General features: G+C 43.1%; 1 protein-coding gene across 1 annotated transcript in view; it reads right to left on the bottom strand.

The window, feature by feature from the left end:
• JAZF1 (JAZF zinc finger 1) overlaps positions 1 to 14,486 on the bottom strand; it is a 332,658-nt gene extending 318,172 nt beyond the window's left edge. The window contains exon 1 of the mRNA XM_069586766.1: positions 14,048 to 14,486. Within this exon, the coding sequence (XP_069442867.1) occupies positions 14,048 to 14,162 (115 nt within the window). The 5' untranslated portion in view covers positions 14,163 to 14,486. The remainder of the gene's footprint in view (positions 1 to 14,047) is intronic.
• Positions 14,487 to 15,512: the final 1,026 nt, after the last annotated feature.

Here is a 15,512-nt window from a genome sequence, read left to right as displayed (position 1 = left end):
TCAAATATGGAAGTCATTTTTCTAATCACATGATCTAACATCGCAAAAACTTAGATCCAGACAAACAATACTAAATTAAGGCTGGTATATTTTGAAACAGCAAGAATTTGTGTGTGGAATGTTTTAACAGCTCATGGGTTCCGACGACCATTCAGTATGACTTATTCAAACACAAACCAAAACTCTACCAGGGAAATCGAATTTCATCAAATATCTCAAAGTAAAAACGCTTAACAGAGAACAGAAATGTATAAGGGTATTTGAATTCATCTTCTTCCATTGTATTATGAAAACAAAGAGGACATTAGAATCTGAGGACTGTGGCATTGGGAGCACCATCATGTAAGAAAATGGTACAATCCTATCAATTAACATTTACGGAGGGCTTACTGATTGCCAGGCCCCTCAAATGCATGTTTTTATTTAATCCTCATAACAGCACTCTGAGATAAATACTAATTTTCCTCATCTCACAGAAGCTGAGGTCTAGAGAAACTGAGTAATTTGGCTAAGGTCACAGAGGCAGCGGGACTGGGGCAGCACCCTGACTACTCTACAGTAACGCCTCCACACAGCTCCCCCTAGAGACAATGAAGGGAACTCACTGGAGAGCTTTCTTTTCAGAATTCTGCAGTTCCAACAGCTACCTACATGAGTGGTATCTCACTGGTTCTTGGTTGCTAAGTCACTTCAGTCATGTCTGATTGTTTGCAACTTCAGGGACTGCGGGCCGCCAGGTTCCTCTGTCCATGGGGATTCTCCAGGCAAGAAATACTGGAATGGGTTGCCATGCCCTCCTCTAGGGGATCTTCCTGACCCAGGGATCGAACCCTTGTCTCTTATGTTTCCTGCATTGGTAGGTGGGTTCTTTACCACTAGTGCCACCTCATTACACTTTGAGATACATACTATTATTCCATTTTAAAGAAAATAAGGTACAGAGAGATTATATACATTAATACACTTTCAGCAGTAAAGATCATTTTTTTAGAATTTGGTATAAAAGAAAAATTTTTAATCACATTAAAAAAAATAGTCAACCATTTCACGCTTCCTTGCTGGAAAGAATGGTCTTCAAAGTTTACTCTGCATCACAGCATTCAAATGTACTCCATTATAAACACAGGGCCCATCATTACCATCTCCGTGCAATGCTGTAGTTTTCTTGCACAATGTTTTAAAACTCATCTATATTAGTTACAAACATTCAAAGGTAAGTTTCACATAAAAATCTTAATTCCTAATTTCCAAAAGCAGCAGTAATAATAATAATAGAACCTGCTGACAAAGGGCCTGCACTCTAATATGGTAGCACTTGGCTGCAGGTCAGTAGCAGCTGCCTTTTTAAGTGAAGCAAGATCATGGCATCCGGTCCCATCACCTCATGGCAAAAAGATGGGGAAACAGTGGAAACAGTGGCTGACCTTATTTTAGGGGGCTCCAAAATCACTGCAGATGGTAACTGCAGCCATGAAATTAAAAGATGCTTACGCCTTGGAAGGAAAGTTATGACCAACCTAGATAGCATATTCAAAAGCAGAGACATTACTTTGTCAACAAAGGTCCGTCTTGTCAAGGCTATGGTTTTTCCAGTGGTCATGTATGGTATGTGACAGTTGGACTATAAAGAAAGCTGAGAGCCAAAGAATTGATGCTTTTGAACTGTGATGTTGGAGAAGACTCTTGAAAGTCCCTCGGACTGCAAGGAGATCCAACCAGTCCATCCTAAAGGAGATCAGTCCTGGGTGATGTTAAAGCTGAAACTCCAATACTTTGGCCACCTGATGCGAAGAGCTGACTCATTGGAAAAGACCCCGAGGCTGGGAAAGATTGAGGGCAGGAGGAGAAGGGGATGACAGAGGATGAGATGGCTGGATGGCATCACCAACTCAATGGACATGAGTTTGGGTAAACTCTGGGAGTTGGTGATGGACAGGGAGGCCGCGTGCTGCAGTCCACGGGGTCGCAAAGAGTTGGACACGACTGAGTGACTGAAATGAACTGAACTGAAGGGCTCTGCAGTCTGCCAGAGTTGCCCCTACTCCAAATAACACCGAACTTGGTCAGTTCACTCATATGCATCCTGAGGGCATCTGAGTTTGAGACTCTTAGGCTTTCTAGTTTGAGCATGTCTGCTCTAACTACATACTTGAGTTGGTATCACGTCTTCATATTGACCTACATTAAATGCCTGCCTCCAGTATAACTAAAAAGTACATCTATTAAAAAAATTACATCTATTTGAATGAACCCCCCCCCCACACACACACACAAATTTACAGTTCTTTAAAAGTCTGATTCCTTTCTCACACTCCCTAACCCTCACAAGGTTCATTATTTCAAAAGCCAACAGGTTCCCAACCCTGGCAACATATAAGAATCAACTTTATGAAGCTCGCACCCAGACCACCTCTGGTTGAGCTCACCAGAAGATCTAGGGGTGGAGCCCAGGCATCCTTATTTTTTCCAGGTTCATGCAAGCAATTCTGCTCCTGTCGAGCACTACTTACTTAAACACTACTGCTATACAGGTGTGACTTATAAATCAATAAGACTGATTTCCACAGGTGAGAATCACTCTCATCACTTTACATAACAACATGACGTAAATATTTACGATGCTATCATCTTGTCTGGAGAGCTGCAGTCCATGGGGTCACAGAGAGTCGGACACAACTGAGTGACTGAACTGAATAGTTTTCCCAGGTTTTGACAAAATATCATTTCTTTATTCTAACATCCAAAGTGAAAGGTACATATGATTTAACATCTCTTGACCAAAATTTTTGGTCTGATATTCACATACTTTTCCAGCAGACCTTTTGGTGTGGGTCCCTGAAAGTGCTCAAGTGAGGCCAACATATAAATGGGAGTTTCCAGCCGTAGCAGAACACTGAAACATACTAACATAAATCACACACTATCAACCACTGTGTTGAGTTTGGTGCCAAACTCCAGACATCTCGGGTCAAAAACATTCTATCAAAAGACCTATTTGATAAAGATCTAAAATCTAAACTAGCTATAGACTCCATGGGGCCATGAAACACCTGTGTGACACCTGCTGGCAGTCCTGAAGAGTCTCAGTCCATAGACACACCGGCCTGTCAGACACCCCAATAAGAGATGAGGTCAGCACAGTCAGAGGGCTGGAAAAGTTCATCTGCTACTTCAGAGGTGATGATTTTCCATAATATATATTTTTGCTTGATACCAGAGGGAACATGGGCATAATTTATGCTTATTACCAAGATATTCAATTTGCTTAACAGTAAGCTGTACAAATATGTCTCTCCAGATTCCCCTGCTTTTTGCCATTTCTTAAATAATTATGGCATGTATTGAGAATCAGGCAGTTAAAATAGCATTCGAGAAACTTTCACTGAGTTAGGCAAGAAAAGAGAGTCTTCCATTTTTAAGCTCAGATACACTCCTGCATCAGTCATCTGAGGTCTAGTGTCACAGTAACGTGACCTACAGTGTGCCCTCTCTGTAAATGCCACCAGCGAAATGTCCAGCAGGGAGGGCTGGAAACACATGCCAAGATGCCAGGCTCTTTATTCACAATGTTCATACAGCCAGGTCCGGTTAGGTATGATTGGTCCAAACAAACTTTTAAAATAATTCACATGAACATAATGACAGTATTTTAATTTTGAAAATCTAAAGTAAAAGAGACGTTTATAAGTGTTAATAGTGTTAAATGGTGTTTGAAAAGAGTCTTCTACTCCCAGATAAAAAGTATCAGTAAAGGAGAGAAAACTGGTTAGTATCTTTAGACAATTCAGTAATTATAATCATTTTAGAACTGCCAAGTTATTGTTTTCATTACTGTTACTGGGATGCTCATGGATCTTCCTAACATTTTCTTAGAAGCCTCAAAACATTTCTGTTTCTACCAAAAGTAGTATCTCCCCAGCCAACCAAACAGCTCCCTTTGGAAATGCAGCCATTCTGAATGTTAAGACACTTAGGTATACAAAAGCCTTCTATTAAAATGCAAATATTTTATAAAAAGTCAGTTTATAAAGAGCAAGTACTAAGGGATATGCAGACACCAGAGAGCAAAGCTTGCCCCTCCCTCCCCTGAGCATTTTACTGGCTGTGTATATTGCCTGCTGGGTCATTTGGTCTCTGTCTTGGTCTGTGTCTTGCATCAAATGGGACTAATACTTAACTTCTAGACAATGCACATAAAGCAACTAACCAGTGACTCACTCATGGGGTGCTTAATTCTAGTAGATATTGTTACTACTTTATGCAAATAAGATTGTCAGAACTGTCCAAGTGGATTCAGGATTCAAAATCCAGTTCTGTCCAGCTTCACAGTCCCAGCTTCCCCCACAACCCCTTCTACCCCACCCCCACCTCCTTTATACTAAACCTCTCAGGCAAAGATGTGGGAGGGATGCAAGATATACTTTCGTCCTAGCATTGTTTTAGCCCTAGAATGTTCTAGGCAACCAAATATTGTAGGTAAAGCAAACAATGATACAACTAAACTGCACAATATCCTCAACCTGGAAAAAGACTAACCAAGTTCCATATCCAAGTGTAGAAATAAAGAAATGGATTTTCTCTTCCAATTTCCGTAATATAAATTATCCTAGACTAATCGCATAACTGGTGTTTGTGTGTATCATAAACATATACACATGAACAAATAAACATGTAAGTCCTCACAAATGCACCCCTCCAGAGGTGACAGTCTTCAAAAATGTTTTTCACCACCAAAGTTACCTTCGAAACTAATTTTTTCTATAGTGCGTGAGGCAAAGTACATGGGCGGTTATCATCAAGTATGGTGCACATAATTCTGTACGCTCACTGTAGCGACATGAGCCCATACTACACCACAAAGAAAAAAGGACCAATTATAAAGATGCTATTGTTTATTTTTTAATCTTATCAAAATAAGCATTCTAGTCATATTTCACCAGTTAAGGTAATCAACTAATAAGGTACTATATTTAATTTCCAATTAGAAGGCAGCACTTCTGGGAAAAATGTCTAATTCATAGCTTGCTACGACAGTGAATTAGATATTCTATGAAAATTGTTTAGAACAGTAATGATTCTCTATCTGGTACCAAGAAACATATCCAAGTTTTATGGGGTCTGCAGATTTAGACTCTGTTTATGAAAAAAAAATGCAACATCACAAATATAAAATGCTTAGAAAAGTGATTATTTGGATTAAAAAGTTACAGCAAAACCCCAAATTTTAAAGCTGACCTTACCAATACATCACAAAACCAAGATCCAGAAAAAGAATCCACTATGTGAATCTGAAACACTGCTGTAAATACTTCTTTTGGGCTGCACACTCTGATTACTTCTCATATGACAATGATTCATATTAATATCATTTCTGTAAAGCACAAACCACAAACATGGGTGATCAAAATGTATTTTTAATTATTGATAATTCAGAAAAGTTACTTTCAGCCTCATAGGTCCGTTTTAATGCCATATAAATTTTTAGGATTGTTGTCAAATTTGTAAACACCTATTTCTTTCACATGTGAGCCGTAAGAGTTCAGGGCATTCCACATCTTCTAGTGCATTGTCTAAGTTTAAATATTTTTTGTTTTGATAACAGTAATGTTTGTTGTCACTGGTGTGTGTGTGTGTGAGTGTATGAGTGTGTATATTCAATTGAAGAAGAAACAAATACAGAATTCTCATTAAAAACATGGCGCAGTTATGAATGTGTATTTCCATTATTGGGTATATTCTTAACAGAAAGAACTTCCTTATCAAATATACTTAAATAAGAACTGAATCTTTTACTTTCAGTTTTATACATCTAATAAGTAGAAGAATTTTCCAGACTCACTTCTAGCTCCAAACCATATTCAAACCATGTTTCCACCAGCAGATGTCATGGTATAGACTCATGCTGCAATACTAACTCACCCCTACCAATGTGGACAGACCCCAGGTGAGCTGGAACACTGGATGCCATTGCTGGGTAGTGAGTCTTACCTTAGGATGGCTAGGAGTAACTTAACTAAAGAAAACTGTGAGCTGAATAAATACATTCCACTCAACCAAAACAAGTGTCTGCAATTTAAATCTTCTTTAGCTGTATCTCAGAAACACTCTAAACTCCAATGTCACCAAAGCCAAGAAGAAATGTCATAGAAGGGAAGTCAGAGTGGAAAAGGGTAAGCTACCTACAATTAAAATTTTATGCCTTACAAAATTTACAAATTATGATGCTATCCATGAATGCATGCCTGTGAACACTGGTATATGGTCCCTCCAGGCCCCTGGAAAGGTCTAGGTGGGCCCAAGCAATGAATGCAGAAATGGTAAAACATGTATTGTACAAATGAGGGGCCCTGGTGCTTGCAATTCATGAGCTTCACAATGAATCAGTCTCTGTGGTCCCCATTATCATTCATCATTTATCTCAGTCTGTACATGTCTGATCTCTCCAAATAAATTTCAATTCATCAGAAACAGGAAGTACAGTCTTAAGTACTATAGACAGAAAATAATCAAAAATGTGGTAATCCTATCCACAGTGATCTAGAGAATGAATATATTATATACACATATAAATATACATATGTATATATGTACACATATGTGCAGTGTATATACACATACATGTAAAAACACATGTATCATTTATATGTGCATTTGTATAATGTTTTATATATACAGCATTTATCTATACATTATGTATATATGTTAATTATATATATGCATAATATAAAAGAAAGAGTGAGTCTTTTCAAGTTAACATGGTATCCAGATCTTGTCCTCTCAAGGAAGTTTGGCTCAGAAGAAAGTCACCATTAGAGCCTGGCAAACAAAGAACAGGGCTTCCCTGAGGAGGCCGATGGGTGAGCCAGGCCATCAAGAGACTTTCAATGCTCTCTGGTCCTGGACAGCAAGTCTGTAGTTACTGACCCAAAAGAGGCACTTCGACTCCTGCCAAAGTGAAAAGAAAGTTACTGGGAAGACTTCATTCTTAAAGAGAATATATCCATTAATCTGTTCTGTGCTTGCAGCCGGATTTAAAAAAAAAAAAAACAGGTGAAAACTACTGCAAGATTATAGTGCTTAGTGCAAGAGGAAAACATAATTTTCTTTCAACTGATTTAGCATATTAAAGGAAAGTCTTTTTAAAAACAAACTAACTTCTGACATTTGCAGTTTGATTCTCAATTTCTAAATAAAACAATGTTTGCTATTCCACACTTTAGCCAGATCAATATGGCTAACAGAACAAATCTATTACCCTGTCATGAAACGAAATGTATTATCTGCAATCCAGCAAGTATTTCTTCAGTAGTACCCAGGCCACGTCTGCACTCTTAAGATCTGAGGGCAAGGGTAAGGATGTGGTGGGAAGAGAAATTTAAGGACATGTAGCCTCAGAGAAGGCAACGGCAATTCACTCCAGTACCCTTGCCTGGCAAATCCCATGGACGGAGGAGCCTGGTGGGCTGCAGTCCATGGGGTCGCAAAGAGTCGGACACAACTGAGCAACTTCAATTTCACTTTTCACTTTCATGCATTGGAGAAGGAAATGGCAACCCACTCCAGTGTTCTTGCCTGGAGAATCCCAGGAACGGAGGAGCCTGGTGGGCTGCCGTCTATGGGGTCACACAGAGTCGGACACGACTGAAGCGACTTAGCAGCAGCAGCAGAAGCAGCCTGCCAGGCTCCTCTGTCCATGGAATTCTCCAGGCAAAAATACTGCAGTGGGTTGCCATTTCCTTCCCCAGGGGATCTTTCCAACCCAGGGATAGAACCCGGGTGTCCTGATTCTGAGCCACCAGAGAAGCCCAGGATATGGTTCTTGTCTTTAAGAAAAAACTAGAAGAAAGGGAGGATTTTTAAGGGCTTCAACAGCATTATGTCCTGTCTCTGGGACCTGAATCTCAAGGCTTTTGGCTTCCAGACAGTCCTAGGAAAGCCCCTCTCAAGTGTCACCAGCCTTCTCCAGTCTGGAAGCTTCTTCCCTGTCATCAACGAAAGAATCAGTTTTTCTGAAAACAGCTGTCAGTTTGCTCTTCTAGAATTGTCAGGGTGGCAGATGTCACCAAAATGTATGCCCTGTAAAGGAAACTAGTTTCCAAAGAATATGGGAGCTTCTATAGAGTTAGTAGGTGGTAAGCAGAGTTTTCCTGTCTGTACATTTCAGTCACATATCAGAAAAGAGACACTAAAAGAAACAATCAGAAGCTTGTGAAACTTACAAGTCATTATGTTCCCTAGCAATGTTTTTATAAAGGGTGGTTTGACTGTTTTCAGGAGACAAGTGGGCAAATGGAAAAGCCACTGAAGACAGTGCTTTGGAGAATGCCAGGAAGCATTACAGTGAGGGGTCCCCCACTGTGTGGTCTGTGCACATGGGTGTGTGCACCCACTTGTACACACACAAGCACTTAAAACTTCCCCCAACTATCTACCTGGGACCTTCTGGTGAACCATAGGAGGGAATAACAGGGCATCTTGCCACCAAGCTACAGGGTGCAGGCAAAGAGCAGGGCAGGCAGTGACAAGCCTTTCATTCATTCATTCAGTCATTCCTTCTCCCCACAGGAAAGGCCCTCGTGGGAACGTGCCCACAGGCCCAGGCACAGTGCCTCTTTCTAGTCTTGAATTTTTTTCAAATAAGTGCAGGCCACAAGGAAAGGCCACGTTAGAAGCCGCTGGCCTTGACACCACTTCCCAGTCCACAGCGGCAACTTTTGCCAGCATCTAAAGTACCTCTGGCCACTCAGAAGCACAAATGGCCACAGGCCGCAACCCCAATGCTGGACTGCGGAAGGATATCCCATTTCCCATTCTCAATCTGTCCTAGGGTGAGTCTAGTGATTTTACATAGTTGTAGGTAGACACAACCCACATCCTACTAAACTCTTAATGCACACCTTCATAGAATTCCAACATACTTATTTGGCAAACACACAAAATGGCAAGAAACTGGGTGACGTATATAATTGAATACTACTTAAGAAAATGAGTACTTTACACAAATTAGCTCATGTAATCCTCATCAGCTACTCCCTGGGGTAGATGCTGTTACTACCTTCATTAGACAGCAGAGGAAACTGAAGCTCATTGTGGTAAAGTCATTTGTTCACAGTCAAATGGCTGATAAGTGGCAGAGGACCATATTCAAAACCAAGCAAGCTGGGTTCACTATGGGGCCCTCATATAATCTTCATCTCAAGGTTTCAGAGTTACTTTCTAAAGGAGGAAATAAGCCACTTTGGTCTGGAGGGGCAGTAGGGCCAGTATGGTCTAGTTCTTCACCTGTTTGGCAGCTTGGCACAAGGCCAGCTCTGCATACCTGTCTGAAATTCAGATTTCTGCTCATATTTACCAGTCATAAATTTAGGCAAATTAAGTAATTTTTATATGTCTCAGTTTGCTCACCTATAAAACAGGGATAAGGGCTTGCTGCCTATCATACACTGATCTATTTAATATACAACAGTGCTGCTTTAAGAGAATGCAAATTGTTACCAAACTGTCCTAGGAGTCAAATTCTATATTGTTGATAATAACTACCTTATTTTTCTCTATAGAGATTTTGATATTTATTAATCAGATGGTCTATGAATCTATCCTGTGAAATGAAGCAGCATGGATTTATTAGCCAGGTTTTGGAGATGAGGAAACAAGTAGAAACTCACAACAAGAAACCTGCTGACATTCAGGGTCGAGATCCACCAAGTCATAGCTACAGCAAGCCACTATTAGTCAATGATACTCCCATCTCCTTATGGAGCCCCAACAGGAAAATCCCAATCAACAATGGCAAAGCTGAAGTCCCTAACATCTGGAGAAGGTTCTAAATAACCTGCTAGTTTAGTACTATCTCAAGAGTAACTGAATCCAGTAAAATCCGTGTTTCAGTTTAAGGTGTGCAGGCTACCTGGGGCCTTTGCACTCTCTGTTCCCTCTGCCTGGACATCAGTGGTCCTTGGTTGGCCTCATGGCTAACTTCTTCACTTCTGTGAAGATTTTGAATCACCTATCAGCTTCACAGTAAGGCCTATCCTGACCAGCCAATTAAAAATTCCAACATTTCATATCCCAACCCACTTTAGCCTGCTGTAACAGGACTCTTTCCATACCACTAACCAGGATACTACATAATTCACATTTTATGCTGTCTATCTCCTACCACTAGGACACAAATTCCCCAAAGGTTGGGAAATTTGTTCACCAAAATATACCAAGCGCCTAGAACTATACCTATTACAAATTAGGTGCTTGATATATGTTAATACATAAATTAAAAATGCAGAGGTACTTTTACAAATGTACCAAATAATCACATCTAGTAAGAATGATTTCTTTCTGAGACACTCCACAGCACTGGGGCACTGGGATGCACAGACCAAGCGAAGTCCCATGAGTCTGTGACAAGACCTTCAATGCTAAATTTAGTGCTCTTGGTGTTTCTATGATTTCTAGTTACCAACTCATCTTCACCTACCTAGGATGTGCATGTCAAGAGTGTTTCTACAAACTCAAGTATCTACTTACAGTAAGAAGCAAACAAATCTTGATCAGTTTTTTCCATCTCCAGGAAACAGAGCCAAGGTATGAATGAATTAATAGCGAAGCTGACATAGAAACACTTCACTGTTGCAGGGCTGTGTAATTTCTAGGCAATTTAAGTTGGTAGGAGGGTTTTAGTTGGAGTACTCAGATTGTACATGGAGACAGGTGCTCCAGGACTAGACCAGCAATGTAACACAAGGAAGACAACAGGACCTCAGGTGAGGCATTCCCCTAGGAGAAAGGAGGAGTGCTAAAACAGAGGAAGGGGGAATCACACTTTCTTCAGCTCTACAGCCCCAAATCCTTGCTAATGGGTGTGTGCAACTGGTTAACAAAAAGAGTTGAGTGTTTATCTGTAACAGCTACTTTCAACTTAATGCACTTAATCTGAACTAAACAATACAGTTATTATGAAAACTATGGGCCTTGTACACCAAAGGCCTTGAAAACTCTCTCATGCAAGAAATATGCCATGTTCCCATCCATAAACCTTCATCTCATTACTGCTTAAGGATTCTGACTAGTGGTTAAATGGCAGTAACTCAGAAAGGTCCTCAAGATGAACCTGCCATTAGCACACCTTTAATGCTCCTGTGATTTCTAAATAACATGCTTCTTTAAAAAATTACAGGTAATATTATATCTTTTGATAATCTTTTCATGCATCTTTTTACTGTGGCCACTTGATGACAAGAATATAGAACTGGTAAATCAGTCATTAAAAATAACAATCTCTCTCCAAAAATATATAGACAACCACAAACAATAAATTCCACTTAAAAATACCTGTAGTATAGAACTTTCACTAAATGCTTTGTCTGATGTATTTTCACTCATGTCTCTTCATTGGAAGTGTATTTATATGATACTGCCTACTAAAACCAGATTGTTTTTATTCTTCTTGAAATCAGTTCTCACTTCTTTTTGCATATGGGGCTGTCTTTCAAAGTGAGGGGCTTCTCCTCACTTTAAGGCACCGAATAGTTTCAGCTGGTTCCTTCACCCAGGGAATTTTAAGTGTCTGTTTAACATTTGCTTTCCATAAAGTTTTCTGGTTTCAAACTAGTTTCAAAGTAGAGTAATTGTCAGTAGTGCCCCAAAATTCACTTAAGCTATTGTTGTACATTTAACTGTTCAATATTTTCACAAAAGAAAAATACTAGCCCTTTGGAAGTGACCATCACTTAAAATTTAAATTTATAAAATTTATAGAATCTTAAAACCCTCTTAAAAATGTTTGCACAACACTAAAGACAATCTCTGCAAACTTAACTGGTGATTCACCAAGAGTTAGTTTCAAAATTTTCTGATTACAAACTTAAACCCTCAAATAGTTAACTGTCTTTAACACATTTTAATAAATATAATTTATATTTCCTTTTAACTAGCTAGTCCAAGCAGGCAGGCAATGTGGAGAAATTATTACTTACATTATAGTTTATTCTAAAATAAAATTGCTAGTGAGTGAATGAGATATGCATTGACATCCCTCCCTGTTAGGAAATGTTATTTACATATTTATATTATATATATGTATATATTTACATATTTATATTATATATATGTATATATATAAAACTTTCTATTTATCATTGTAAGTAAGAGAAGCGACTTGAACTAATAAAACTTTCACTGTAACTCTGTATTATGGGACTTTAAGTATTATTTTAAACTACTCATCATGAAAAATCTGATTTATTCCTTAAGCACCTTGAGTTATGCCTATTCAATCATGATGATGAATCATCAAATATGCTACTCCATTAAACTCCTGCTTTTAAGACTACCAAAACTTGCCTAGCTTTTCTGTCACACCTTTATCAGAGGAGATAGCGAAAGCTATTACACGGATGTTTTAGAACTTTGTAAGTTTCAAAACCTGGACAATTACCCATCCAGATTATCTTCTGAAAGACGTTCTACAGACATTTTCTATGAGTATTTCCCATTCTGGACGTCCCATCATATACCCATTCTCAAGCAGCATTCAACGCTTATAAAGCACGCACTGTGTGCACAGAAAGCATTATACTCGGAGAAGGCGCGTAAGGCTCGGCCTCATTTTATTCGTGTATAAATAGACAGCAGTAGTGATTTATTCTCTCAACTTTGTAGAAACGTGAGCAGCATCGACATGGATGAATCCACAGCATTCACTGGGAAATGATTTTCTGGGGGCAATTCACAGATTCTCTGGATTAAACAGCCCCGTTAGGGAACCACGCGGTCCCTTCACCATCCAGCCCACATAGAACAACTCGTGGGCGCCGGCCACACCTTCCGCAGGTGGATGGATCGGCCAAGCCACACGAACCCGACTCATCTCTCCTCGGAGGGGCTCCGGATAGGAGCGTGTAAATGTGTGCAAGCTCTTGTGCGAATTAAGGACTTGTTGAAAGGCCTTGGGGTCTTGGGAAGGAAGAGAAAGTCGCAGCCCCGCAGGGCGCCCCCTCCCCCGCGGCCACGAAGTCCCCTGCGCCCCGGGCGCTGCGCAGGCCGCCGCTGCAGATCCTCTGCGCAGCCGACGCACCTCGGGCCTAGCACCATTTGAAAGGCAAATCTCAGAGCCGAGGCGCATTTAAATGCCCGACCCCGGGTCCCCGGGGAATGGCTCTCCTGCAGACGCAGCCGCAGGGGCCTCCGGGGCGGCGCGGCCCTGGGCACTGGGCGCGGCCCGCGGGCGCACCCGGGACCTCTGCCCGCAGCACCCGGGCATCCGCGTCAGGCCCGGGCACAAGCGGGCGCCCCCAGGCCAGAGAGCCCTGCTGCCGCCTTGGAGAGGGAGAGCGCCGGTCCTCCGCCCGCGGCCTCGGCTCCGGGCCCCCTCCCGGCGCACCACACCTAGCAACCGGCGCTGACAGGACGCAGTGGCGGCGGCGGCGGGAGGAGGAAGCGGAATGGCTGCCGCGGTGGAGCCACCCCCGCCCCCCCCCGCTCCCACCTCCCAGCGGCTGCAGCCGCCGCCGAGCCCTGACAGCTCGAGCCCGGGCGGAAGCGGCGGGCGGCGTGCAGCTCCCGCCCCCCGCCGCCTCTGGCCGCTCCGACCACCGGGGCCAACTAACTCCGCGCCCCTGCCCAGCGCCGGCCGGCCGGCCGCCCAGCCGGCCCCACCGCGCCCTCCGCCCGGCGCCCCCTCCCCCGGCGCCCGGCCCCGCCGCCGCATCTCCCCGCCGCCGAGTCCCTCCTCCCGCCGCCCCCGCCGCAGCGCAGCCCCACTCCCAAACACTTCACCGCCGGCGCGCACGCCCCGCGGAATCCCCCAGCCCGCCCGCCGCACCTCGGGGCTCCCGCCCCCTCCCCCACCCTGCTCCCCGCACCACCACCACCCCCCCCCGGGCACCTCGCGCCTCCGCATCCCGCCACCCCCAAGCCCTGGGCTCGAACACACCCTCCCCGCCCCGCCGCCGCCTTCCTCGCTCCTAACCAGCCCTGGCCATTCTGGGGTTCTCGCCCGGGCAGGAGTTTCCGCACGCCGGGCACCCCCGCCCACCCCCGGGCCATTTACCGATGTGGTTGTCCTCGATGTGCTCGATGAGGTCGGCCAGGGTGGGGAAGTGGAGTCCGCAGCCCCCGAACCGGCAGGTATTGGAGAAGAAGGAGGCGGCGGCGATGCCTGTCATGGTGCTACATCGAGAGCCCCCCTGGTGTCGGCTCAGCGAGCGCCGGGCAGGCGGGCGGAGGGAGGGAGGGAGGCAGGGTGGGGTGAGGAGAGGAGGGGCTGGGGGAGGGGGAGAGAGGCGGGGTGAGGGGAGCGGAGAGGACGGGACAGAGGGAGAGGGGGCGAGAGCGATGGAAGGATTGCGAGGAGAGACCGGGAGGCAGAGGGGAGGCGGCGGCGGCGTTGGGAGCGGCGGGGGGAGGGTGGGGGTGGGGGTGAAGCCGCCGCAGCTGGGAGGAGGGACCAGGGCGCGCGGCAACAGCTGTGCGGCCCCAACCTCCGCCCCTGGACTGAGGCCTCACCTGGGAGCGCCTGCCACCAACTTTATCTCACTCGGCCTGCCCTTCACAGTTGGTAATACATGCAATCAGTTTGGAGCCTCCTTGGTTATGTATATTACATTCCTGGTATATATACATCCATTAATTACACTTACATCCCTTCAATGAGAACTTAGGGAGTTACCCGGGCCCCTGTCGGGGACATTTGTTTGCACCTGGCCACCTGCTAGGTTTGATACTGACATTCACAAAGGATCCAGGAAAGGTAATTGTGTGCACCTTACTCTTTAAACCTTAAAAAAAAAAAAAAAAAGCCCATTTTCTCTGGAGGATTGTACTAATTGATTTTAATGAAGTTTCCCTCTAGGCCAGAAGAAAATCTTAGCTTTATTTAAATTTCAAAATAGAGTGCTTGATTGTCAAGTGCATTTGCCTGTGTTTTACAAGTGTACCACGTGTGTAATATTCCCTGCTCCTTTTGGGAAAACAAAAACTAAAATAATTTCATTTCCCCAAATTACAATACCCCACTGCCCCAACTCAGATCTGCAAATTAACCCATGTGGCTTCCTGGGAGCAAAACTATCATAGCAGAAAGGATACCAAACTGGTTAAGGCTAAAAGGAGTAGAAAGAGAATCATGGGACATATTTTCACCTAAAAGAGAAGAGATTCTCCCAGTCAGTCTAGATTACACCATTCTGTGAGTATTTAAACCATAAGGTGGACCACTTAAGCACTTAAAGTTGAATCAGGTAGCTTATCTGAAACCTCATTTTGCTAATAGTCAATTACCTCCTTGTCCCCACAATTTTACTGATATTTTTACTTTTAAATATGTTTTCTGATAGCACTTTTACAGGTGCATATATATTATCAGCAGTTTATGATCTCACAGTGCATTTTTTCATTATGGAAGTAAACTGAATTTAGCATTTTTCTTTAAGACAAATTTCATTTATCCTCTGGTGCAGATACACAGAGAAATAGTATTCCTCTCTCCATAAAATAAACTATATTCATTTCTAATG

Source organism: Ovis canadensis, chromosome 4 (assembly GCF_042477335.2).
Source record: "Ovis canadensis isolate MfBH-ARS-UI-01 breed Bighorn chromosome 4, ARS-UI_OviCan_v2, whole genome shotgun sequence".
Taxonomy (NCBI): Eukaryota; Metazoa; Chordata; class Mammalia; order Artiodactyla; family Bovidae; genus Ovis; species Ovis canadensis.
This window is presented reverse-complemented; position numbering and strand designations above follow the sequence as displayed.